This window comes from Macaca fascicularis, chromosome 5 (assembly GCF_037993035.2).
Source record: "Macaca fascicularis isolate 582-1 chromosome 5, T2T-MFA8v1.1".
NCBI classification, from domain to species: domain Eukaryota; kingdom Metazoa; phylum Chordata; class Mammalia; order Primates; family Cercopithecidae; genus Macaca; species Macaca fascicularis.
In genome coordinates, this window is record NC_088379.1 from 6191991 (window position 1) to 6219288 (window position 27298).

Here is a 27298-nt window from a genome sequence, read left to right on the forward strand (position 1 = left end):
GCCAGCCACCACATCTGGCTAATTTTTGTATTTTTAGTGGAGACGGAATTTCACCATGTTGGCCAGTCTGGTCTCGAACACATGATCTCAAGTGATCTGCCTGCCTCGGCCTCCCAAAGTGCTGGGGTTACAAGCGTGAGCCACCATGCCTGGCTCATTGGCTCATCTTGACTTTGCCCCTAAGCCTCAGTTTCCTCATCTGTAAAATGGGCATGACCATTGCCACCTCCCCACGCTTTCAGAAGGAATTGGGAGATGTGGTCTCTGGGAAGAAGAGGGCTGGAGTTGGCTCAGGCAGTGGCAGGATGGGGGTCTTCGTGTGGGACAGGGACTTGTGGCACCTCCCCAGAGGATATGATCAGGTAGGTTCTAGGGACGCCAGATCGGGTCCACATTTTGGTAGTATGGCCTGAGCTGTCTCTCCCAATGGGGACACCGAAGCCACCAAGCCTGCTGCAGCTCCCCATCCACCTGTTACCCAGCTGTCCCCCCGGGAGATGGACAGGGTCTTGAAGGCAGAGGCAGCAGCCGCTCTATGAGAGATGCCAGCTCCTGGACTGATGGATATGAGTGTTGCTGCTTTACAGAAGAGGAAGCTGTGATCTGGGGGACTTGCCACCGTGCACAGGTCACATAGCCAGAGAGTGGCAGACTGCTGCCCAGCAGTGGCAGCTACCTGCCCAGTCCAGGGTTGCCACGTCCCCTGCACTGCATGCTTTGAAGTGGGTCGTGTTAGACCTTGGTCTGTCACAGGGCCCAGGCAGTCTGGGCTCCTCATGAACTGGTTTATGGCATGAGTTTTGCTCTTTGGGTACTTTTCACAGGTTAAAAAATTTTGCTTTTATTATTATTGAAATACCAAAGTCTCTCGCGTGTGCTAGGTCATGTGGGAGATGTTAAGGACCCAGAAATGACTCGGAAACTAGTCCTCCTCAGGCCAGGCACAGTGCCTCAGGCTTGTAATCCCAGCACTTTGGCAGGCTGAGGGGGGATGATCGCTTGAGCCCAGGGGTTTGAAACCAACCTGGGCAACATGGCAAGACCCTGTCTCTACCAAAAATAATAATAATTAAGAAAATAATTAGCCGGGTGTAGTCCCAGCTACTTGGGAGGCTGAAGTGGGAGGATTTTGTGTGCCCAAGGGTTTAAGGTTAAATTGAGCTATGATCACACCACTGTGCTCCAGCCTGGGTGACAGAGCAAGACCCTGTCTCTAAAAACAAACAAACAAACAAACAAGAAACCTAGGCATTCTCGGTTTACAGGGGAGCTGAATGTATAAAAAGGTATTTTATTTTTGAAAAACAACTTTTAGTTTTTTCTTCCGTATTAAAGTAATTCATACCCATTTGTAAAACATCTGGGGCTGGGCCGGACGAGGCACAGTGGCTCATGGCTGTAATCCCAGCACTTTGGGAAGTTGAGGCAGGTGGACTGCTTGAGCTCAGGAGTTCGAGACCAGCCTGGGCAACATGGCAAGATCCTCGTCTACTACGGGTGTGCACCACCATGCCCAGCTAATTTTGTTTTTTGTTGGTTTTTTTTTTTTTTTTTTTGGTAGAGACAGGGATCTCACTATGTTGCCCAGGCTGGTCTCAAACTCCTGGACTCAAGCAATCCTCCTACCTCCGTCTCTCAAAGTGCTGGAATTATAGGTCTGATCCACCACGCCTGGCCTACAGCATCTTTTTAATGGAGGGCCAAGCCCTCTCACCTCAGCTCCCCGAAATACAGTAAATTAGCTGGGTATGGTGGTGCATGCCTGTAGTCCCAGCTACTTGGGAGGTTGAGGTGGGAGGATCACTTGAACCCCCGGATGCAGAGGTTGCAGTGAGTCGAGAGCCGTGGGGGCACAAACCCGCCCACGTCCTTTAGGTGAGAGATTTTATTACTTATCAATTTTAATTTTTTTTTTTTGAGACGGAGTCTCACTCTGTTGCCCAGGCTGGAGTGCAGTGGCGCCATCTCGGCAAGCTCTGCCTCCTGGGTTCACGCCATTCTCCTGCCTCAGCCTCCAGAGGAGCTGAGACTACAGGCGCCACCACCACCATGCCCAGCTAATTGTTTGCATTTTTAGTAGAGACAGGGTTTCACCGCATTAACCAGGATGGTCTCAATCTCCTGACCTCGTGATCTGCCTGCCTCGGCCACCCAAAGTGCTGCGATTAAAGGCGTGAGCCACCGCGCCCGGCCTATTTTAATTTTTTTTTTTTTTGAGATGGAGTTTCACTCTTGTTGCCCAGGCTGGAGTACAAGGGCACGATCTTGGCTCACTGCAACCTCTGCCTCCCAGGTTCAAGAGATTCTCCTGCCTCAGCCTCCTGAGTAGCTGGGATTACAGGCTCCTGCCACCACATCTGGCTAATTTTTTGTATTTTTAGTATAGATGGGGTTTCACCATGTTGGGCAGGCTGGTCTCGAACTCCTGACCTCAGGTGATCCACCCGCCTCGGCCTCTCAAAGTGCTGGGATTATAGGTGTGACACACCATGCCCAGCCTAATTTTTTAATTTGTTTGAGACAGAGTCTAACTCTGTTGCCCAGGCTGGAGTGCAGTGGCTCTATCTTGGCTTGCTGCAACCTCCGCCTTCCAGGTTCAAGCAATTCTCTTGCCTCAGCCTCCCAAATAGCTGGGATTACAGGTGTGCACCACCACACATAGCCAATTTCTGTATTTTTAGTAGGAATGGAGTTTCGCCATGTTGGGCAGGCTGGTCTCGAATTCCTGACCTCAGGTAATCCGCTCACCTCAGCCTCCCAAAGTACTAGGATTACAGGTATGACCCACTGCGCAGGACCAAGATTTTAGAGTATCTGTTTTTTGTTTGTTTGCTTGTTTGTTTTGAGACAGAGTCTTGCTGTGTTGCCCAGGCTGGAGTGCAGTGGTGAGATCTCGGCTCACTGCAAGCTCCGCCTCCCGGGTTCACGCCATTCTCCTGCCTCAGCCTCCTGAGTAGCTGGGACTACAGGCACCCGCCACCACGCCCGGCTAATTTTTGTATTTTTAGTAGAGATGGGGTTTCACTGTGTTAGCCAGGATGGTCTCAATCTCCTGACCTCGTGATCCACCCACCTCGGCCTCCCAAAGTGCTGGGATTACAGGCGTGAGCCACCGCATCCGGCCAAGATTTTAGAATATCTTACTGGCATGAATGGCATGAGTTGTTTAACTCTGTGACCTTCTTGCTCACAGAGTAAGATGTAAAATCAAACCTAAGGCATGCTGTCAGTTGTGAAAAATATCCACAGAAAACAGCCTGTAGTAGAGTTTTTAGCATGTTTACTTTACACTTTTTATTAATTTTCAAATTTTCTATCATCTTATTATATCCTTTGCAAACACTTCCACTAAAACAAGGTGGTTCAGGAGAACAGAATACCAGGTTTGCAGGGAGAACACGTTCACCCATTCACAAGTTCTTAGGGCTGGGCACAAGGAGAGCAAATGCAGATGGAGGGCGCCTGTAATCCAAGCTATTCAGGAGGCTGGAGCAGAGAATTGCTTGAACCCAGGAGGTGGAGGTTGCAGTGAACCAAGATCACGCCACTACACTCCAGCCTAGTTGACAGAGTGAGACTTTGTCTCAAAAAATAAAAAATAAAAAAATGCAGATCACAGACTTCTCACCCTTGTGGAAGTCTGTGATCTCAGGGGGAAAGAGAGACACTGATCAAATATTCACATGAATCAGAAAGATACTGCAACTGTGACAAACGTTATAAAAACATACACTGGGGGTTTGGGAGATGGTTGGCTGACATGGTTTGGCTGTGTCTCCACCCAAGTCTCATCTTGAATTGTAGTTCCCATAATCCCCACATGTCATGGGAGGGACCTGGTGGGAGGTAATAGCATCATGGGGGTGGTTACCCTTGTGTTGGTCTCATGATAGTGAGTTCTCATGAGATCTGATGGTTTTATAAGGGACTTTCCACCTTTTGTTCATTCTACTTCTCCTTGCTGCTGCCATGTGAAGAAGGACGTGTTTGCTTCCCCTTCTGCCGTGATTGTAAGTTTCCTGAGGCCTCCTGAGCCGTGCTGAACTATGAGTCAATTAAACCTCTTTCCTTTATAAATTACCCAGTCGCAGGTATGCCTTTATTAGCAGTGTGACAGCAGACTATAATCTATTGGCCCCATAAGGGAAGCTGAGACCTGAAGGCTAGTTGGCATTAGTCAGGGGGATTGAAGAGGAAAGACACCCTTGGCAGCAAAAACAGGGTGTGCAAAGGCCCTGAGGTGCTGGTGTGTCTTAGTCCATGTGGGCTGCCATAACACAATACTGTACACTGGGGAGCTTATCAACAACCAAAATGTATTTCTCACTATTCTGGAGTCTGGAAGTCCAAGATCAAAGTACCAGTAGATTGGGTGTCCGGTGAGGGCTAACCTCCTGGTTCCTAGATGGTGCCTTCTCACTGTGTCCTCACACGGTGGAGGGGGTGAGGGGCCCATCTGGAGTCTCTTTTATAAGGACACTAATCCCGTCTATGAGGGCTCCACCCTCATGACCTCATCACCACCCCAAAGCCCCACCTCCTAACACTAGCGCAGTGAGGGTTAGGATTTCAACATATAAATTTGGTGGGAGGTGGGGTGGATTAGACATTCAGGCCATAGCAGCAGGGAGCAACACTGGGGAGGACCCATCTGCTTGGAGCTGAGGGAGGTAGATGGGAGGGGATGAGATCAGCTTTGCATTTTGCAAAGATCATCCTGACTGCAGGGCAGAGAGCAGCTGAGCGCCTTGAAAACTCGGGAATTCCAGTTTCCAAATGCCCAGAGCTGCTGTGACTGGCAGCAGTGGGGGTTCAGCCTGCAGCAGGGTTATCCGCTGCACCAAGCGTGTAACTGTCTAGCTTCTCAATGAGGCATCTTTAGAGGAAGGAGAGTGTCTGTCTGCCTCCCGGAATGTACTTAAATACCACAGCAAGGGAAAGCATTCAAGGGAAACCTCATGATTCCTTTTTTTTTGAGATGGAATCTTGCTCTTGTCACCCAGGCTGGAGTACAATGTCGCAATCTTGGTTCACTGCAACCTCCACCTCCCTGGTTCAAGCGATTCTCCGGCCACAGTCTCCCGAGTAGCTGGGATTACAGGTGCCCACCACCACGCCCAGCTAATTTTGTTGTATTTTTAGTAGAGATGGGGTTTCACCATGTTGGCCAGGCTGGTCTCAAACTCCTGACCTCAGATGATCTGCCAGTCTTAGCTTCCCAAAGTGCTGAGATTACAGACATGAGCCACTGCACCTGGCCTTTCTTTTCTTTTTCTTTTTTTTGTTTTTAAGAGTCTTGCTCTGTTGCCCAGGCTGAAGTGCAATGGTACAATCTCAGCTCACTGCAACCTCTGCCTCCTAGGTGCAAGTGCCTCGCCTCTCGAGTAGCTGGGACTACAGGCGTGCACCACCACACCGAGCTAATTTTTGTATTTTTAGTAGAGATGGGATTTCACCACGTTGGCCAGGCTGGTCTCGTACTCCTGACCTCAAGTGATCCGCCTGCTCCGCCGTCCTAAAGTGCTGGGATTACAGGCGTGAGCCACCACACCCAGCCAATTCTTTTTTTAATGAGATGATCTAGTATTGCTAACTGAGGTTGGGGTTAAATCAGAAATGGATGGCAGGCATTGATTTTCAGCTTTGACAGGCAAGGAGGAAGTCATCCGTAAAGGAGCTAAGCTGCACCCCAACGGATACAGGATGGCGCAGGGAAGTGAGGCTCTGGTGGCAAGAGGAGACCTGTGCAGATCCGTGGAGCCCTCAGCTGCCTCTCTGCAGGAGCTCAGGGGCTGGTGGGAGGCCCAAGCTCTGAAAAGGTGGGAGAGGTGCCTCTACCACACCTGCCCAGCTGGTAAGTTAGGTTCAGCAAGGTGTCGGGCAACGCTGGGAGGGGCGTGGATGCTGAGTTTACACTCCGCTTGAAGTGGAGGCCTTTTATTGGGAAGCATTGATGGAGAATCCTCCCCGGTCCATCTGCCTCTGGGAGAGGGGTTGTCCTGCGTGCTCAGCACCCCGCAGCCTGGGGATTGTTGTAGGATCCTGGAGAACTCACCAGGGCTTCCGAGGCAATGGGTACCAGCAACGTCCCTGTCTCCTCCCTCCCCTAGATGGCCATCAGGCTGTGAGGGGTGAGAATGAGATCCAAGCATCTGCTGCAACTTTTCCTTCTGATTCTACCTGGGGTCTCCAGAATTATGCTCCATTGCTGGCCAGAAAACCTATTTCCATCTCTAACATTTTAAAAATCTTTTTTTTTTTTTTATTTTTTATTTTAAGACAAGGTCTTGCTCTGTCACCCAGACTGGAGTCCAGTGGTGCACTCATAGCTCACTGAAGCCTTGAACTCCTGGGCTGGAGTGATCGTCCCGCCTCAGCCTTCTGAGCCACCATGTCTGCCTAATGTTTTCTTTTTTTCTTTTTTTTTGTAGAGATGGGAGTCTCACTGCGTTGCCCAGGTTGGTCTTGAATTCCTAGCCTCAACAGATCTTCCAGCCTGAGACTCCGAAAGCCATTTTAAAAAATCTTTTAAAACAACTTTTATTATGGAAAATGTATATATTATGGGAAAATATATACACAGTAGAGAGAACAGTATAATGAATCCCTGATGCCTACCCCAACAGTGATCAATATTCTGCTTTTCTCACCTCCTCCCCATATTCTTCCTATTGTAAATTTCCCTGGATTCCTTTAGAGTATATCTCAGATACGTCAGTTCACATGAAGATGCTTCAGCTTGTTCTATACATGTCTCTAGAAGTAAGACTTTTGGAAGCATAGTCATAATACTGCCAGCATATCTAATAACACTGACAATTCCTCAATATCTTCCACTAGCCCAGTGTTTCTCTAACAGTGTCTTTTTACAGTTTGTTAAATCTGAGTCCAAAGGCCACATGGCGCACTTGGTTTGTATTGTGGTTGCACAATGGTGAGACCTGGTATTTTTTTTCAGTGTGCAGCAATGATGACTTTGCTAATTCCTCATGTACAGTTACAAAGGGCCTTCCCTTCCGTGAATGAATAACCAAACTCACTGCCATGCTGAAGCTGGGGGTGGGGTGATCTCCATTTTCTCCAGACGAGGAGACTCAGGTCAGAGGAGGGCAGTGGCCTGCACAGGACCCCAGCTCAGCCATCCCTGCACCAGGCCAAGCCCATGCCGGGTCAGCAGCTCAATGCTCCATTCACATTTGCACACTGAGCTCATCCAACTGTGAGGAGGGAGAAAATACCGTGGTGATCTTCTTTGAAAAGCTGCAGAAGTTCTAGCAGATTCTCTGCGTGCATCAGTAGAATTTTTTTCCCAGACCTGTTCAACAGGAAGTATTTTTTTTTAATCATGATTTTTAAAAATTTATTTATTTAGAGACAGGGTCTCACTCTGTCCCCCAGGCTGGAGGGCAGAATCTCTCACGGCTCACTGCAGCCTTGACTTTCTGGGCTCAGGTGATCCTCCCACCTCAGCCGCCCAAGTAGCTGCGACTACAGGCATGTGCCACCATGCCCAGCTAATTTTTTTTTTTTTTTTGTATTTTTTTGTAGAGATGGGATTTTGCCATGTTGCCCAGGCTGGTCTCCAACGTGTGGGCTCAAGCGATCTTCCTGCCTCAGCCTCCCAAAGTGCTGGGATTACAGGTGTGAGCCACGGCACCCAGACTGCACCAGCAGATTCTAAAATCCCTACCCTCGGAGACCACTGCTTGCTCAGGACACAAATGGTGCCCCTGCTTACAACTTTTTTGTGCCCCCTGCTGCCTCCAGGGCGAAATCCAGATGCCCCTAGGAAGCATTCAAGGTGCCGCTGCCATCCCTCTATTCTCCTTTCTTCCCACATCGCAATACCCATCCCGGCCAAACCCAGCTGTGACACTGAAGTTTGTATTCTGATAAACCACTAGAGACTTCCGGTATGGCTTAAGCAACTGATTTTAGGGGCCACTGAGGAAGAAACTGGCACCTGTGGAGCACCCATGTGTGCCAGGCCCCTTACTCCTGGGTGCTAAAACTCCAGTGTTACAGAGGAGAAAACTGCGGCTTAGAGAGGGCGAATCACCTGCCAAAGGCCACACAGGGGGAACCAAGATTAATTTCGAGCCAGGCACTCTGGCCCCGCACACTGGGTTCTTCCTGCTCCCTCCTCCCACAGGGCTGGGAGTGGGGCTTGACCCTGGAAATGGGGAGAGGGTGCATTTCTGTCGGCCAGGGCTCCTCCCACCACACGGTGTTCAGCTTCACAGTCCCCAGGAGGCTGTGGCCCCCAGAGGTTTCCGCTGCTTGCTTTGATCTGCAGCCACTTGCGGGAGAGCTGGACGCTGCCAAGAAAGAAACCACACTGTCAGCGGCCCATCTGCAGAGTCACGGCGTGGACACGGACCCTGCTGTGTCTCCTCCAGATGAAACGCGTAACTTATTCTGCAGGAAGGGCTGCACCCCCTGAGTGTATAAACCCTGACTGTGCCTCCCTCCTTGCCCACCCTGCCCCACGCTCCTGGTCAGGACAGAGCTGGGACCAGCCCGTTGACTGCATGAGGTTCCTGGGGGGCCACCAGGCTGGGGAATTTGGGGGCAAGATAATGACACATCTGCTCATGCAGGGAGTGGAACTTCAACCCAAATCCTTCAAACTCCTGAGAAGCTGAGAAAGCGGGTGGAGCAGGCAGACTGCGGAGGCCCTCTGGAGTTTATCTAGGAGAGGTTAAAGAGGAACTTGTGATGTCATCATTGGCAGAGAACTGGAGCCGAGGGAGGGTGACTGATTCGGAAAAATAAAATGGACTACCAGCATCAGGGTTAGGGCCTAGTACGTAGTAGGTCCTTGATATATGTTGTTGAATAAAGGAAGGTTTCCAGCCCCTATTTGCAACAGCTTAGGGCCTAACCCTGGAGAGTGGCTATGGTGACTGCCTCATTCTTCTAAATACTTTCAAACTGGGCCATGAAACTCCTTGCTGCCTCGTCAGCAAACTAAAAGCAAAACCTTAGTAACACAGCCTCTGGACGACGATAAGAGTTTGGGTATTTGTTCCTGCCCAGACCTCTTGTTGAATTGTAGTCCCTAGTCTTGGAGGTGGGGCCTAATGGGAGGTGTTTGGGTCATGGAGGTGGATCCTTCATGGCTTGGTGCCATCTCTGCAATAGTTAGTTCTAGTGACATCTAGTTGTTTAAAAGTGTGTGGCACATCCCCTGCCCCCACTTCCTCCTGCTCCAGCCATGTAAGACATGCCTGCTTTAGGCTGGGCACAGTGGCTCACGTCTGTAATCCTAGCACTTTGGGAGGCCGAGGTGGGCAGATCACCTGAGGTCGGGAGTTCGAGACCAGCCTGACCAACATGGAGAAACTCCATCTCTACTAAAAATACAAAAATTAGCCAGGCATGGTGGTACATGCCTGCAATCCCAGCTACTCAGGAGGCTGAGGCAGAAGAATCGCTTGAACCTGGGAGACGGAGGTTGCAGTGAGCTGAGATCGTGCCACTGCACTCTAGCCTGGGCAACAAGAGCGAAACTCTGTCTCAAAAAAAAAAAACAACAACAACAACAACAAAACACATGCTTGCTTCCCTTTCCCCTTCCGCCATGATTGTAAGTTTCCTGAAGCCTCCCCAAAGGCCGAGCAGATGCCAGCATCACGCTTCCTGTACAGCCTGTGGAACTATGAGGCAATTAAGCCTCTTTTCTTTGTAAATTACCCGGTCTCAGGTATTTTTTTGTAGCAGTGTGAGAATGGCCTAATACAGGGTGGCACTCTCTTGAATCTGGGGGGCATCCCCTCATTGTTTGAATGATGTTTACTCCAGGTGGGAGTAGTCCCATGGCATCCCTGGGTACCAGCATCATTTGTTCCATAAATGCTGGATGCCATCAGTTGCCAGGTCCAGTGCCCCAGCCCAGAAACCACCCCATGAGCTTTCACTTTGTCCCTGCTGAGGGAGGCCTCTCTGAAGTGGCAGTGGCCCACCCACAAATTTTGCAGTTGGGGAGACCAAGACCCAGAGACTTCTTTTTCTTCCTAATTACCAGGTTAATGCCAAGATGAAGACAACCTGTATTAGTCCATTTTCATACTGCTATAAAGATATAACTGAGACTGGATAATTTTTGAAAAAAAAAAAAGAGGTTTAATTGACTCACAGTTCTGCAGGCTGTACAGGAAGCATGGCTGGGAAAGCCTCCGGAAACTTACAATCATGGCAGAAGGTGAAGGGGAAGCAGGTACGTCTTCACATGGCCAGCAGGAGAGGCAGCGGAGCAGGAGGTGCTTTCAACAACCAGATCGCCTGAGAACTCTATCACGAAACAGCAGTATGCGGATGGTGCTAAACCATTAGAGAGCACCCCGAAGGCCCAATCACCTCCCACCAGGCCCCACATCCAACACTGGGGGTCACAATTCAACATGAGATTTGGGTGGGGACACAGAGTCAAACCATATCACAAACAACCTCAACCTGTCCCCATTCCCACTGTGTTGACTCTGGAAGGTCAAGGCACAGGTCAGTAGGAAAACGAGGCCTCCTGCTCCAGTGCGTGATGCCACCAACCCTGGGACGAGGCGGGAACCTGTCTGCAGGTGGAGGAATATTGAGTTCCGTAGGAGGAAGTCAGTCCCCCGGAGGCCCAGGCTCTCCAGTTCCTCCCCAGCTTGGGAAGAGGCAGCGGCAGGTGGTTGGTGGGGCTGGGGAAGGAGAGGCAGGAAGTGAGCAGCAAAGACTCCCTTGAGGTGTGTGCAGAACACCTGTGCATCATGGCAGAGAGGGGCCGGGCTCACCCCGCATCCCTGGTAAGGCCTTATGGGGCAGCAAGGGCTGTAGCAGGACCTCCAGGCGAGGGGTGTGGCACTAAGATTGGTGAGGGCATGGGGGCGGCGACCAGCTGTATGAATGCAGCACAGCGCTCTAGCTAAGAGCCAGGACATGCAAGTTCGTTCTGTCACCCTCGCGGAGTCCCCAGTCTGTCTGAGCAATTCCCCTGTCCATCATTCTAGGGTGGTGGTAAGTCCTGAGCAGAGAGCCCGGGGAAAGCCACCAGCGTGTGCCAGGGCAGGCCAGGGTGGGAGCTCCGGCGAGTGCGGCCACTTCTGTTATCAGGGGCTCGCAGCTGGCAGTTTGTGGGGGTCGAAGTGGTTATGTTTGACATTTGTGATCACCAGGAATTGCATCTAGAGTAGAGCTACAAATGGTGCCCTCAGGCCCCACGGGGTCCAGCCCATCGCTGCACAGGAGCTGACAGGCAGGCCCAGGAGAGGGTCAGGGCTCACTCAATCCCCCAGTGAGAACTGGGGTGCCCCGGCCTTGAGTCTGCGGTCGTAGCGCCCAGTCCAGGGTTCTCGCAATGCAGCCTCCTCTTCACTGAAGAGTGCTCCTGGCTTTGCGCACAAAGTGCGGGCAGCCTGCGCTGTCACCCCTGGCTCCCCAGTCTGCAGCCTCCTGGAGGACAGGCCTGTGCCAGCCACATGTACGGGTGAATCCTGAGTGCCCAAGGGGGGTTCCCAGACTTTAGTTCTGCGGTGGCTTCCAGCTCCCATCTTGAGAGAGTGAGGGTGCGGGACTTGGCCCCCTGGGAGTGGCAGAGGTAGCGGGGGCACAACGCTGGTTTGCGGAGGCCACAGTAGTGTGAAAGCAGTTCTGCATCTGGGAATCAGATGAGCCATCGGCAGACCCTGGCTCACCACCTCCACCGGCTGCTCCTGGGCCAGACCTTTGGGCTCTCAGCCTCGGTGACAGACACCCTGGGACTGCTGGGAAGGACCCAGAGATGCTGGACCACCCGCAGATCTGCTCTACCCATAGCAGCTGGTCAGAGCGGGGTAGACCCGAGGGCTCCAGGAACTCCTGGAGCGGGGACTGACCTGTCTCCCCGCCCAGTCCCAGGACTCAGGTCTTCCTCCTCCCTCGAGGGCCCGGGGCAGGAGGGACAGCACTGCTGGTGCGCACCGTGAGGGCTGGGAGGGACCGCGTGGGGACGGCAAGGACCCCTCAGGAGGGAGCCTGAGTTCTATTCAGGGAAACAAGCAGACCCTTTGCCTGCCAGTTCTCCTCTCCTAGCCCTGGCGGGGGAGGAGGGTCTCCATCTCACAGTTAAGAGAGCCACTGGCTCAGGGTCACAGCTCACCAGGAGGGGACTCTTCCTATCACCCCTCCTCAGGGGCAACGTCCCCATACAAACTCACACATCAGGGGCTCCTGGCCTCAGCACCGCCGGGGACCCACATTTCATGTGCTCCTCAGCCTCCAAATGTAGCCTCACCTGGAAGGGGAGGGTCACTGTCCCCACCTGTGACTGTGATAGGAAGTGGCAGACTGTCTGTCTGTCCCCTCGCTGCAAGGCCAGGGCCCTCCCCAACATCTTCCCCGACGGACGTGGTGGCCAGAGCCCCTCGGCCCCAGTGGGCGCACTTGGCTCTGCTGCTGCCCTGGCCCCTGCCCTCTGGTTCAGCCACCACTGGGAGCCAGGGACAGCCAAAGGAGTTGGTTCCCGTCTCGAAGGGATAGTGTGACCTCCCTTCAGGGCTAGATGATGGTGACAGCACTGTGGTCAGCACTCAGGGATGAATGGCCTCAGAGGGCTTTGCTGGCACAGGGGGAGGGCAGGGAGTCAGAGGCCGTCTGCAAAGAGGTGATTTTCTCCTTAGTTACTGGACTCGATGCCGCAACTTCTGTTTTGCATTTCCGTTTTTGCTTTTTTTGTGTGTCCAGTGTGAAAGGAAAATAAAAACTTGGGACCGTAATTCACCGTGCTAAAAGAAAATAGTTAAGATGAGAATAGAGTCATGCAATAAGCTGCGTTTCCTTATGTTCTTAAGCAGACAGCTACAGAGAAAGGACCAGACAGGCCGGGCGTGGTGGCTCACGCCTGTAATCCCAGCACTTTGAAAAGCCGAGGTGGAAGCACTGCTTGAGCCCAAGAGTTCGAGACCAGCCTGGGCAACATGGTGAAACCTCTGTCTACAAAAAATACCAAAATTAGCTGGGTGTGGTGGCACACACCTGTGGTTCCAGCTACTCGGGAGGCTGAGGCTTTAGTGAGCCAAGATCAAGATCACACCACTGCACTCCATCCTGGGTAAGCGTGAGATCCTGTCCAAAAAAAAAAAAAAGGCCAGCTATCTCCACAGGTAGCTATGTTCACTCTATCTTACGTCAAGTGAGGATTTACTGAGTACAAGTCAAATACCTAATTGACTATTCCCCTACCTGCTCCTTTTCTCTCGAAACCTGTGGATTCAGTCATGTGACCACACCCTCCCTCTTTCCCCTCCGGCCCGCTTTTCCCCTTTAAATACAGAAGCCCTCAAAATCATCTTTGGAAAAAGGCACAGACCTCTCTCTTGGGTGTGTCCTGAGTCTTGGCAAAATACACTTCTAAATTAATTTGAGGTCTGTCTCAGGTACTTTTTGGTTTGCACTCTAGTATTTATGCAGATGGCCTATTACATGTTTATAACCAACCCTAGGAGAGATACCAGTTATGATCTCCATTTACATCTAAAGATACCAAGGTGTGAGACTGAATAACTCAGCCAAGGACACACAGCCAGGACTGACAGAGCAGGACTCCCTGCAAGTACACAGACAAAAATACATAACTGTTTTTTTCGAGACGGAGTCTTGCTCCGTCACCCAGGCTGGAGTGCAGTGGTGCCATCTCAGATCACCACAACCTCTGCCTCCCGGGTTCAAGTGATTCTCCTGCCTCAGCCTCCCCAGTGGCTGGGATTACAGGCACCTGCCATGATGCCTGGCTAATTTTTGTAGTTTTAGTAGAGACGGGGTTTCGCCATGTTGGCCAGGTTGGTCTCGAACTACTGACCTCAGGTGATCCGCCCACCTTGGCCTTCCAAAGTGCTGGGGTAACAGGCACGAGCCACCGCACCCAGAGACAATACATAACTTATAATGAGTGGGCTTTTGTGAGATGGAGGTTTCAGTGTTAAATGGACTCTGCAGGCACTGAGAATCTGCAGGCAAGGTGAGTCCGGGCTCCAGCATCCGCCATGTGTGAGACTGCAAGTGCCTAATGCTCCACCGTGCCTCAGTTTTCTCACCTGTAAAACAGGGCAGCTGGAGCTCCCTCATAGGGTTGCTAGTTAACACTCAGAGTGCTTAGAATGCATGGCAGCCAGTGAGCCCTGTGTCAGCTGTTACTATCATTAGCACGGACAATAGCAACGCCAACCAAACATTAGGTGGCAGCGTCATTACCAGCTTGATAATCGAGGCAACTGTCCCTGAAAATGCTATTAACCACACCAGTGGCATAAGGCCAGCAGCGGGCTCTGAAACGGCAGCTCATTTCCCGATCCGTGTTCACAGCAGTGCCCAGCCTGTGACGCCATCTGACTGGCTACTTTCAAGAGGAACCAGGGACGGGGGCTTCCTTTCTGTTCCTGGACTGCTGGTAGATGCAGGCCTCCTGGGCATGTGTACAGAACCTGCCAGGGTGGCATCTGTAGTGGCGGCAGCAGCAGCAGTCACATGGCAATGGCCAGAGCATTGTAAGTGAAATAGGCAGAGGCCTTTACACCCCACCCTGGGGTTGTTCTGAAAACACTTAACTGTGATGTCAGAATTCCTGGCCTGAGATAGGAGGATTGCTTGAGCTCCAGGAGGTGGAGGCTGCAGTGAGCCGAGATGACACCACTGCACTCCTTCAAATTAGTGGGGTAAGGACTTTAAAAATGGTATTGGGGTGGTGGGACAACTGCATCCTTTAGGGCCTGTGCTATTATTGCCAGGTGCAATGGCTCAGGCCTGTAATCCCAGCACTTTGGGAGACTGAGGTGGGGAGGATGGATTGAGGCCAAGTAATTGAGACCAATCTGGGCAACCCTGTTCCCACAAAAAATTTAAAAATGGGCTGGGCATGGTGAGGTGTGCTTAGAGTCCCAGCTGTTAGGGAGGCTGAGGCAGGAGGATCACTTGAGCCCAGGAGTTTGAGATTAGTGATCATGCCACTGCACTCCAGCCTCGGTGACACAGTGAGACTGTCTCCAAAAAATAGCTATGCACAGATTTCAAAATTTTTTTGCACAAAAATAAACTTGTACTAACTTCTTATAACATGTCTTAACAAGATCTAGTTTGAGGCACTAAGAAGAGTACGACTGTTTGAAAAGAGCAGCTATCAAAACAACATGAATTCTGCTACAGATTGAAGCAAGAACATCAAACTTACGGTGATGCTTGGGTGGAAGAATGGTGAAATCAATGATTTCTTTTTTTTGAAACGGAGTCTTGCTCTGTTGCTTAGGCTGGAGTGCAGTGGCGCGATCTCGGCTCACTGCAGCCTCCGTCTCCCAGGTTCAAGCAATTCTCTTGCCTCAGCCTCCTGAGTAGCTGGGATCACAGGCGCCCGCCACCACGCCCGGCTAAATTTTTTTTGTATTTTTAATAGAGACAGGGTTTCACCATGTTGGCCAGGATGGTCTCGATCTCCTGACTTCATGATCCGCCCACCTCGGCCTCCCAAAGTGCTGGAAATACAGGCATGAGCCACCTCACCTGGCCTGAAATCTTTTTTTTTTTTTACAAAAAAGCTTATGGGGACAATGCCCCTGCCCCCAGCCAAAATCAGGTGTGCCAGTGGGTAACTTGTTTTAAGAAGGGATGAGACAATGGTAAAGACGAGACCTCCTCATCAATTTGTGAGGAAAAAATTAATCTCATTCATGCCTGAACCAAAGAGGACAATGATTAACAGCAGAAACAACAGCCAACACCATTGACACGTCACATGGTTCAGCTTACACAATCTGACTGAAAAGTTCACCTTGAGCAAACTTGCCACTCAATGGCTACCAAACCATTGCACTCAGATCAGCTGGAGACAGGAGCAGAGCTTTCAAGGGAAATTTACAACAAGAGGAATCAAGATCCTAAAGCATTTCCTCTGAGAACTGTAACAGGAGATGGAACATGGCTTTACCAGCACAATCCTGAAGGCAACATGATTGTGATCACAGCACTGGCTACCAAGAGGTGGGAGGGGTCTCCTTGTAGCAAATGCAGACGGGTCAAAAGCAGAAGCCGGTCAACAGTTTTCTGGGATGCTCAAGGCACGGTGTGTGTGTGTGTGCGCGCGCGTGCGCGTGCGTGCGTGCGTGAGTGCGTGTGTGTGTGTGCTGACTTTCTAGATGCCCAAAGAGTGTTTTGAGATTAAGAGTGTTTTGAGAAAGTTAACCAAAGCTGTGGCAGAACAATGCCTAGGGAAGTTTCACCAGAGTCCTTTTCCACCGCGACAGTGCTCCTGCTCATTCCTCTCAGCAAATGAGAGCCATTTGCCAAGAGTTTCCACGGGAAATCATGAGGCATCCACTTTACAGTCCTGATTGGGCTTCTTCTGACTTTGTTTCCTAATCTGAAAAGTCTGTAAAGGGCACCCATTTTTCTTCAGTTCACAACATAGAGACTACACTGCCATGGTGAAATTTCCAGGACCCTCAGTTCTTTAGGGATAGACTAAATGGTTGGTATTATGGTGTTATGTCTTATAGTAGTATCTTGAACTTGATGGAACTTATGTTGAGAAATAAAAGTTTGTATTTTTTTATTTTTCTTTTAATTCCATTTTCCATGAACTTTTAAAAGTCCCCTCAAACATGTTTACGGATGTCCATAGAAACGTTATTCAGATACTGAATAAACAACCAAAAAAACATTGTTTTATCAATGAGGAACCTGTTAAGTCTACATAATACAGCTATAAAAATAATTATGTAGTTCTATAATTCCTGACATGAAAAGACATCTGAGTAAAAACCTATTTCTGATGTTATAGAAGAACAAGTATAGTATACTCTTTAATGTACATTTCTCTCTGTATGCATTCGTATATACTGTACATTCACCATCCTGGAAAGGGGCTTGCACAGATGTTACCAGTGAATGTCTCAGAGGACAGAAGGACATACGAGTTTTCCTTTTCCCTTAGACCTCTTTAAAAACACACTGATTTTTTTTCCACAATGAATATCAATCATATTAACATATGAAGATTTACTTTTTTCCCCAGAAGAAAACAAAAAGATGGAGCTTTGTGTACCATCTACGGACAAAAATGCTCTTGTGTTTTGCAGACTCTGGCAGCAGTCCCTGCGTGTGCCGGGCTGAGATGGGGAGGGTCACTCATTTCTCAGCAGGTCACACCACTTTCTCCCCTAGCAAAGCTGCACAATGTGTTCAGCAGCGTCTGCAAGGAGAGCTAAATGACCTCCATCGAGAACAAATGTAACCTGGGCCCTCGCTCTTCCACAGACGCTCATGAGTGAAAGGAAGCTGGAGTTTTTTACAAAAGAAGCTTTGCTATGAGAAATAAAAACAACAAACTGTTTTTTACAATTTTTATTTGGTGTTAACTCCACAAGAAAACAAAAAAAATCAGTTACTCTGGTGAACGTGAAATCAGAACAATACAACCACGGGGAAAGCAATCTCAGCCCAGGAATGGAAACTGGTGCTTCAGTGCTAATGGAAATGCAATGCGCTTCATACCACAGTGCGTTTCAGCGTTTGCCAACTTTTTAAAAATGCTTTTTCTTTGTGATCATCCATTCACAAAACTAAAAAACCACACTTTCATCTCTGTTGCTGAAAGCCTCTGAGCTTCAGCTACTTAACTATGAAAACAAATAAATACATAATTTGTGAATCCCTTTGCTCACTTCGAATCCGTCCCATTCACCTGTGGAAGGTGCGACATCTTCTCACGCGCGTCTGAGGAAGTGTGCACCTTTGCCACCTGGAGCCCTTTCCTAATAAACAGCAGCTGTCCAAAATTAACTGTGCTCAAGGTTGTGTCTGAAATCGATTTATTTGGTCTTTGCTACATAAGCAACGATTTCTAGAATAATCGTCACTGTAGTGATATGAGGAATTTACAACTTTCAATCCTTTTTTATCTTTGCTGTTAAATTATATTTCAGTGCAGATGCTTATCATTTTTTAGGAAGCTCCAGAAGAATGAAAAATACATAAAAACGTATCTGAAGTTTGTAAATAAATAACAGCAACATAAAACCTTACACATGCGCGCACACACACACACACACACCCACCTTAAAGTGTCAAAAGATGTGTTGTATAAAAATAAACCCTAACATGTGGGAAGATCAACCCGGCGGGCACACCAGGTCCCTCTCAGCGAGGACACACAGAACCTCAATGACTCCACAGTCTTTGATGGTACTTTCTGTGTTATCAATTAAGAAGAAGGCAACAAAACCCAAATGTTCAAAGCAAATCATAGATTTCACAGCCAGTTCAGCTCCCAGCTAATAAATTATATGTGTGTTTACTGCCTGCCAAAATTAGTGGTGAAGCTGTCTAGACCATATCAGACTTTTCTGCCATTCCTGATGTTCCGGACATGCTACATTGATTTCACAGATTAGGTGATTTTTTTTTGTTTTTTTGTTTTTAAACAATGAGTTGGTTAAAAAAGAAAAACAATGTAAAATGTTTAGGTTTTGCACATACTGCTCCTCCTGGCTTCGCCTGTGGCACAATGCCATGAGAGCTGGAGGAGCGGATCGCCATGCACAGACACGACTCACAAGATGCGCCGGCTCCCCGGGCTCACCAAGGAGAACTGGGAGCCAGTCCCACAGAGCGACAGTCCGCACAGCCACCACACAGGGACGTGGAAAACTCATGACTCTACCCGCCCCAACCCACCACACACAGAACTTGCCCAGAACATTCTCTCAAACACAAAATGAGATCGAAGCTATACTACATCACAGCCAAGGAGCGGCTAGCTGCAGCAGCCAAAGATTTCTCTGGGTGATGAGGTGGCCTTTACTGCATGTTAAATGTTCACAATTTCAAGTTTTGGGGGCTTCAATTCAACATAGGTCACCAGAAAATAACAATCTGCAAATAAGGTCCTTACCACATACGTGACACTCACCACACAGAACCCTGCATGGGGTTTTGGTGTAAATGTAACTGCAGTATGAGAACAGGTAAGGGGTGGGGTACGCACCCTTACCCCACCGTGTCTTGCATATGACCCCACACCCCAAATCCTTGGCTTCTTCAGTTAGCAAGAAAAGTCACAAACCATAGTATCTTCCATGATACTTTAGGGTAAAAGAAATCCTAAGATAGAAAACACAGTATTTTGTGAGTCTCGAAAAGCACACCCTTGTGGTTCCTACTTCAAATATACATGAGGTTTTGCTGAATGGAGACCACCGCGGAGTCACCCACGCTTCCCTCTCGCCTTCAGAAAGGCATCGAGCCACGCAGGGTGAGGATGGCTATCCCAGTTCTCGGAGAACAAAGCCTCAGTGCTCCGAAGCTGAAGTCTCTGAAGAGAAGTGGTTGTTGACACTGCAATGCTAATAAGGTCAGAGTGATTAACCGCAGTTAGAAGGAAAATTAACTGCAGTTAAGATGCAAAAAGCAGTGATACTTCTAAGACAAGCACATGCACACCCATTCTTGATTTGACAACACAATCTAGTCTATTTCAAATAGCCGAGAATTTAACAGCTGGGAAAAAAAAAATCTTTTAACAGGATAGCTGTCCTCAACTCTAAAATAAGCAAGAAGAGAAAGATAATTATTACCGATCTGAATCAGTTAATTGGAGAGGAAATCTAAGTTGGTGTTTTAGATTAACAGGTCTCACTGAAGAGTAATTTTCCATCACATATCATTTTTAAACAATAATTTGTACTATTTTGCAGGTTTAGAGATGAGTTCGAGAAAAGAGCTCCTCTTCGCTAGGGCCCACCCACTCGCCTCCGCCTTCCGAGCCTGTCTCTTCCGAGGTGGAGCTGGCGCTGGAGCACATCTTTCTGCGGAAGCCATCTGACTTTGCTCCAGAATTTCTCTCTCCTGTACATCTTGCTTCATAAACAGAAGACACCTAAGATTCAAACAATTTTCAACAGATCAAAAAGACTTTTTTTTTTTCCAAAAGGGTGAGATACTGTATTTATATACAGAGAAGAAATAACAAATCATCGATGTTTTCCTGTGGAGTTAGAAAAATGCAGACTTTCACTGTTTCAGAGCAAAACCGCCTCTCTCCTCTGATCCATAAAGGATCCAAAATCCTAACTGCACATGTTCAGTCACTTGGACAAAATGTTGGCATGCTAGGGGAGGGTAAAGAACGCTGTCATTTTCAGAAGTCTCTGAGCACCTGCTCTGCACCAGGAGCTTTACTGGGCACAGGGACTCCAGCAGCGCAAGGGACATGCCAGGCCCGCCGGGGAGATGAACGAGCAAACCAACACGCGCCAGCTGCAGTGACACAGTTCAGATGGCGAGGGGGGCACTGCGGACGGGTGTGGCTGGGAAGGGAGTTCTTTTTTTTTTTTGAGACGGAGTCTCGCTGTGTCTCCCAGGCTGGAGTGCAGTGGCCGGATCTCGGCTCACTGCAAGCTCCGCCTCCCGGGTTCACGCCATTCTCCTGCCTCAGCCTCCCGAGTAGCTGGGACTACAGACGCCCGCCACCATGCCCGGCTAGTTTTTTTGTATTTTTAGTAGAGACGGGGTTTCACCATGTTAGCCAGGATAGTCTCAATTTCCTGACCTCGTGATCCACCCGCCTCGGCCTCCCAAAGTGCTGGGATTACAGGCTTGAGCCACCGCGCCCGGCCAAGGGAAGGGAGTTCTTTTGAGAAGAGGCCTGCTCAGCTGAGAAGCCAGCCATGCAGAGGTGCCAACACTCTGTTGTGTGGGACTGTCCCCGCTACACCAGACGGTCAGCATCTCTGGACCCCAGGACACTGGACGCAGTGGTAGCCCCTCCCCAGTCACAGTCATTACCAAAGCTCCCCTCACCGTGCCATAGTAACTAGCAGCACTGCCACCTCATTTCCACATGGCAGTACTGTCCCTGGCTGAGAACCCCTGAGGCAGAAGCACAGAAAAGCCACACAGACTAAGGGGAGAGCAGAGGCAGAGGAGGTCAAAGGCAGATGGGGGCAAAACATACAGGGCTGTAGAGGCGTGGCAGGGAGTTTGGATCTGTCTCAAATGCAACAGCAAAGCGACATCATGGTTAGCAGTATGGGTCCTAGAGGCAGACTGCTGAGGTTCAGAGTTCCGGTCCACATTGAATCTGTGGCTCTCTGACCTTGGATACACGGCGCTTGATGTTTTTGTGCTTCAGTTTCCTATTTTGCAGCACAGGCATGACTACATTACCTACCTCACAGGGTTGCTGTGAGGACTAAACAAGCTACTGCTCATGAGGTCAATCTGTCTACCGTGTGGAGAGAAGGCTGGAAAGCATGACGGAAGCAGGAAGGACAACGAACATACCATGGCAGCTGTTCAGGAGCAGGGACAGTGGCTTGAACAAAGCGGTAATGATGGAGAGGAGGAGAAGTGGGAGGATGTGAAGTGGCTGAGAGGTGGAACGGTCAGGACTGGCAGGCGGACTGTGTGTGGAAGATGAGAGAGAGGACTGGGGAACACGTCTTGGTTTGGGATTTGAGGCTGGGAGGATGATGTGAACTAGTCACTGAGGAGAGAGCTTGTGGGGGCCTCAAACGTCTGCCTTGACGTGTGGAGCCGGACAGGTCAGTGGGCAGCAGGACGTGGATAATGATGCTACAGGTGCTTGGGCAGTCAGTTCTCACAGGACCTGAATGGACACTGACTGGTGGTTAATACTGAGTGTCCACTGGATCACGTGCCCTGTGATTAAAGTTAATGGGAAACTACAACAGCCCCATCCAGACAGGATACAAACGGCCCAGACTCTTCAGGAATGAAGGTTTAGGTCACTCCACCAGGAAAAAACCACGAGCTGCTGAGGTGCTTGCTGAAGGTAAAGGGAATACAGAACGGGTAGTAGAAGAAGGTAGGCATCAATACCAGCTACGACCATGTGACCAGCTGCAGAAACCGGGACTGTAATTGTCTTCAGTATTTCCTCCTCCTTTTGTTAAAAACATGTTTGTGCACGTATACACTTGTACTAAGAAAATCTCATTTTGTTTTGTCCTTTATAATGTGACACGATTTATCTATGTATGTATGTGTATGTATGTATGTGTGTGCATGTGTGTATGTATGTATGAATGATGGAGTTTTGCTCTGTCACCCAGGCTGGAGTGCAGTGGTGCGATCTCAGCTCACTGCAATCTCCACCTCCCAGGTTCAAGCAATTCTCCTGCTTCAGCCTCCCAAGTAGCTGGGATTACAGGCGTGCGCCACCATGCCCAGCTAATTTTTGTATTTTTAGTAGAGAGGGGGTTTTGCCATGTTGGCCAGGCTGGTCTTGAACTCCTGACCTCAGGTGATCCGCCCACCTTAACCTCCCAAAGTGTTGGGATTACAAGTGTGAGCCACTGTGCCCGGCTGACATAAGATTTATTGACTTCATATCAGCATTTAAGTATTGTTAACTCTATGTAATAGTATTTTGGTTTGGGATTGGTGCTTTTCTGGTTGTATGAAGGATAGCTGTATTATGTTAGGTATAATTATGACCTTATTATTGTCTTTATTTGAAGATCATGTATAATTTCAGGAGATGGGTTCACACTGACAAGGGGTAGATGTGTGATGGTGAATACTGAGTCTTAACTTGATTGAATTGAAAGATGCAAAGTATTGATCCTGGGTGTGTCTGTGAGGGTGTTGCCAAAGGAGATTAATACTTTGAGTCAGTGGACTGGGAAAGGCAGACCCACTCTCAATCTGGGTGGGTACCATCTAATCAGCTGCCAGCACAGCTAGAATATAAAGCAGGCAGAAAAACGTGAAAAGACTAGACTGGCCTAGCCTCCCAGCCTACATCTTTCTCCTGTGCTGGATGCTTTCAGCCCTCGAACGTTGGACTCCAAGTTCTTCAGCTCTGGGACTTGGACTGGCTCTCTTTGCTCCTCAGCTTGCAGATGACCTATTGTGGGACCTTGTGACTGTGCAAGTTAATACTTACTAAACTCCCCTTTATATATATACCTATTCCATTAGTTCTGTCCCTCTGGAGAACCCTAATACACTGACAATTCATACTAAAGAAAAATAATTTTCCTTAGGTTCATTTGCCTGCCTGCCTGCTTAATTGGGGAAGGTCTAAGACTAGACTAAACCAGGCACAGGCCCTGCAGCCGCCTTCACGGTGCCCAGGGCTTGTGGAAGAGGCAGACATGCAGAAGTTGAACGCAGGAAAATGCTCTGGCTGCAACAAGAAGAGCTGTGCACAGAGTGCAGCAAGGACACGGACGGGGCAGGATGGTTCTGCAGAAGCCAGGACAGCGGCAAGAAGCACACTGGCAAGGCTGCCTCCGGCTGCGCTTTTCAAAGACGACAAGGCTAGGTCTCCCACTTACTAGGTAAACAAAAAAAAAGAAAAAAGAAAGATGAAAAGAGTGCCCACCCAGGGAGCAAGAGGGCCAGCTCTGCATTTGTAATACAATGCCCTCTGGCAGTAGTGTGGAGCCAAGACTGGGGAGAAAGCTGGGGATTCTTCAGGAAGCGCTGGCAGTCAACAGTCAAGGGGGTTGGCGGGGATAATGCAGACTCAAAACAAAGGCCAGAGAAGAGGAAGTCTGCACCCGCAGACCTGGCTGGTTCCTGGGAGGTGGGGTCCACTCACATGACTCCCAGGTTTTTGACTAGAGGGACAAGTGGAGGTGGTGGCTGTTTGTAAGTTAATGAGGAGGAGGCGGACAGTCCACTTACCCTATTAAAATCTAACAGGCGCTCTTCATTACTGGGTGTCTCTTTAGCATCTGGACATTCTTCTAAACCACTCTCTCCCTTGGCATTTGTGTAACATTCTTAATCATTTTGAATGGAGAAGGGAAAAGAGGGAAAGGGGGAAATTCCATTAAGACACAGTTATGAAACATACATTCTTGTTTCATTTTCACTAAAAAGTTAGATCAGTTAGGTCTCCCAACCCTTCGGAGATTTTAAGTCATCACTGAAAGCACAGCCAGGCAGGTGTGTAAGAGAAAAAAACGCTACACTGACAAAAGTTCTTGGTTTAGTGAGTTAAAAAAAAAAAAAAAGGCCAGCATAACCATATACTCCTGTTATTCTACCAGGAGACATTCACTGGACAAGCTTCTGTTCACACCTGTAATGTGATCGGCCCTGGGAACATAGGACAGAGAGACCCACAGGGCCCGTGCTCTCCACGACAAATGGAAGGAGGAGACAGATGGTGCATCATAGCACGCTCATAGAACAGAAGAACAAAGGCAGCTCAGACAGGAGGGAACGCAATGAAGAAACAACACAGGGTCACGTCTTTGTGTGTTCTTCCTCAACTCAACAACATACTGAACCGTGTATCTCATCTATGACTAGGGAAAAGAAATGGTGCCAGCGATTCCATCAGGCAAACGGCCCACAAAACGGGAAAGAAACTGGGATGAGAAGAAATCAAATAAATCCAATGAGCCCAGTGGTTCTCAACCCTGGCTGCATATTCTCATCATCCGGGGGCTTTAGAGAGGCTTAGACTCCTGCCAGAGATTCCAAATGAACTGTCCCGGGCAGGGGCTGGGCACTTTCTGAAAGGCAGAACTGCTCCCAAGCAATTCTAATGCACTGAGAACTGCTGGTCTTCATCCAGAACAGCCTCTTACTCTCCTTACCTCCATGAGAAACACAGCTGGGGCAGAGGCACAGTGCAGAGGAAAAGGAGGAACTTGGCCAGGGTTTTGGACTCTGGCTTTGACATTCATGGTGCAAAAGTCCTTTAACACCCTTGAGCATCTACATCCTCAAAAGCAGATCACAGCCCCCATCCCCTGCCATAAGAGTTACCACAAGGCAGTTCGATGAGATGGCATGCCTACCCCTTGCACAACACCCCAAAGGACAAGGCTGGAGCAAGTGACTGCTGCGCCCTTCTACCTTGGCACAGGGTAGCGAGGCTGTGCCAAGGGTAAGACCACCTGGACCCCGCTGGGCTGCTGCCTGCAGCTGCACTGGCCACATGGAAGACTCTCCACAAGCTTCTGTTCACTCTGATGGCTCCAAGAATTCCAAGTTACTAGTTGAGGTTCATGAGAATACCCCAGGCTCTGGGATTAGACAGACTTCAGTCAATTCCAGGTCATGCTATTTACTTGTGATGTAACTTTGTGCAAATTATTTAACCTCTCTGAGCCCTAGTATCCTCATCTCTAAGATGAGAACATCACCATTTTCCCTCCTACATTTCTGTGCATATTCAAAGAGGCGAAGCCTCAAGCACAGTGCCTGACACACACATTGCACCTATGACCACTGCTGATCAAAGCCACAGGCTTGGAGGCATGGTCACCCTAGGGCAGCTGGGGAGGATGCCCTGTGTCCTCTGCTGAGGCTGGCTTCATCTCTCCTAAGGAGGCATCTTTTCCTTGGCTGACCTCTCACTCCATGGCCCACTCCATTTGGCCACCACTTATACTGGCTGAGGGGCATGGAGTGGGGAGGACATGGTTTCCTTGATGAGGATATGCTCAGAGGCAGGCAGGCCCATTTCCACACGCCACTCTTTCATTTTCTCTTCCTGCTTTAGGAATTCTGTACACACAAGAGGGTTTTATTGTGCCACAGGGTACTTGGAAAAGGTGATGCTGAACTGCTGTTGACAGTTTTCATGATGTTCAAGTTGACCGCCACCCTGTTTCAGGCCATGATGACATGCCAGGCACTGTTCTAGGCACTTTACTCTACAACGAAGGCATTCCTCTAGCCTCCTTTTATACATACACACTACAGAGGCACAGAAAGGTTCGGTCAGCACCCAAGGCCTAACAGCTGGGGAAAGAGACTCTGGATTCCAATACAGTTCTCAATCCTGAGCCCTTCACCGACTGTCTATACTGCTTCCCTGCAGGACTCTCTGTTTTTAATGCTAAAGTCATCCAGACACTTACATTACTTGAGTCTTGAAAGCATTGAAAATCCAGGGGCGTGAGCTGTGGAGACTGCTGTTTGGGACAGCACTGCTGGTGCACACAGTCTATAAGGCCCTCTGTGGTCTGGCTCCCAGCTGCCTGGCTGGCCTCATCCCCACCACACTCCCATGCCATCCCCTCTTTGCCAGTCATGCTGGGGCATACCCAATGCATTCCTCCCCTGCACAAGCCACTGCTGCCTGGCACCTCTCCCTGCAGGCAGCCCCAGCTGTCACATGGTGTGTGTCCTATTTCCTTAAGTCCCTGTTGAGAAGGTACCTGAGCAGGAGGAGGACAGGGACACGATCTGTCTGCTGATGCATCCCCAGAGTCTAGAACGGTGCCTAACCCAAGTGCTGAATGGATGCACACACGAATACACAGCAAGGCCAGCAGGTGGCAGACTGCAAAAAGCTTGGGCTTTCTTATATGGGTACCTCCACAAGCTGCCTCTTTTCTGAGCCTCTTGTCCGCCTTACTGTAAAGGGGACAATGCTAGTCTTCCTTTCCAGAGATGCTGTGAGCTCCCAGGTCAACCCCTGGCTCAGAGCAGCACCTGCTTGTGACGAACCATATGCAACGTTAGAAGCATCAGGAGTCCCCACCACTTCTGCTGAGTGGGTAAGTGACTACCTGTTTTCTTGGCTATCCTTCCGAGACTACATACCCCAACCCACATAAGCTGAAGAAGGATGCTTCATGATGCTACAGGGCAAATATGCAGGCACTTAACTCACACTGTGAGCTAAAGGTCATTCAAAAGAAATAATTACCAGCATTTATGCACTGAAGAGTCTCTCTATATACCACTTCACCGTAAAAACAAAAGTATTACGTACAAACACCAGTATCTACTAAGAGATGTACAGATAACCAGGAGCCTAGAGCTAAGAGTTGGAACTGGATTCTTTACTAACTAATGACAGAAAACTGGACTAAGGGTGCCAAGGTTGCCCTTTATAAAGAAACATGAACTCTGTTTTGAAAATCATCCTATGCCACTGCAAGGAATTGGTTCTTCGCCATAAAGTGGCGGCCTCCTCTCCCTGCTAGCTCTTCCTCAGAGGCCCTCTGTGGCCCAGCTCTGGCCACATCCCACCTGCATTCCATTAACTGTGTCTGTGTCTTACACTTGCCCAGTTTACCAGACTGGACACACATGAAGGGAAGGTCTGTGCTCCTACTGCCCTGGCATCTACCTTGGTACCAAGTGCAGGCAGCTGCTGTACAGGGCAAAACTTCTGGACCACAAGAATCACAACCTAGATTCTAGCCCATGCTTAACAGTGAACTGTGATTTCGGGCAAATTACAGTACTCAACTGGAGACTCAGCTTCCTCATCTGAAAACCAGCGGGGGGCATCTCCTAAGGTTCTTGTGGGAATTATATAAAATTCGAGCGCCTTGCACGTCATCAAGGCTGT

General features: G+C 49.3%; 1 protein-coding gene across 11 annotated transcripts in view; it reads right to left on the minus strand.

Annotated features, from left to right (window-relative positions):
* Positions 1–17331: 17331 nt before the first annotated feature.
* KIAA0232 (KIAA0232 ortholog) overlaps positions 17332–27298 on the minus strand; it is a 96652-nt gene continuing 86685 nt past the window's right edge. For 7 of the 11 annotated variants that reach the window (XM_074039386.1, XM_074039387.1, XM_005554428.4 and 4 more), the window contains 2 exons: positions 23659–23756; positions 17332–19879 (listed from right to left, as the gene is read on the minus strand). In XM_074039386.1, coding sequence (XP_073895487.1) covers positions 19700–19879; positions 23659–23756 — 278 coding nt within the window. In that variant the 3' untranslated portion in view covers positions 17332–19699. The remainder of the gene's footprint in view (positions 19880–23658; positions 23757–27298) is intronic. The other 4 variants (XM_074039388.1, XM_015450138.3, XM_045392091.2 and 1 more) reach the window with 1 other exon arrangement.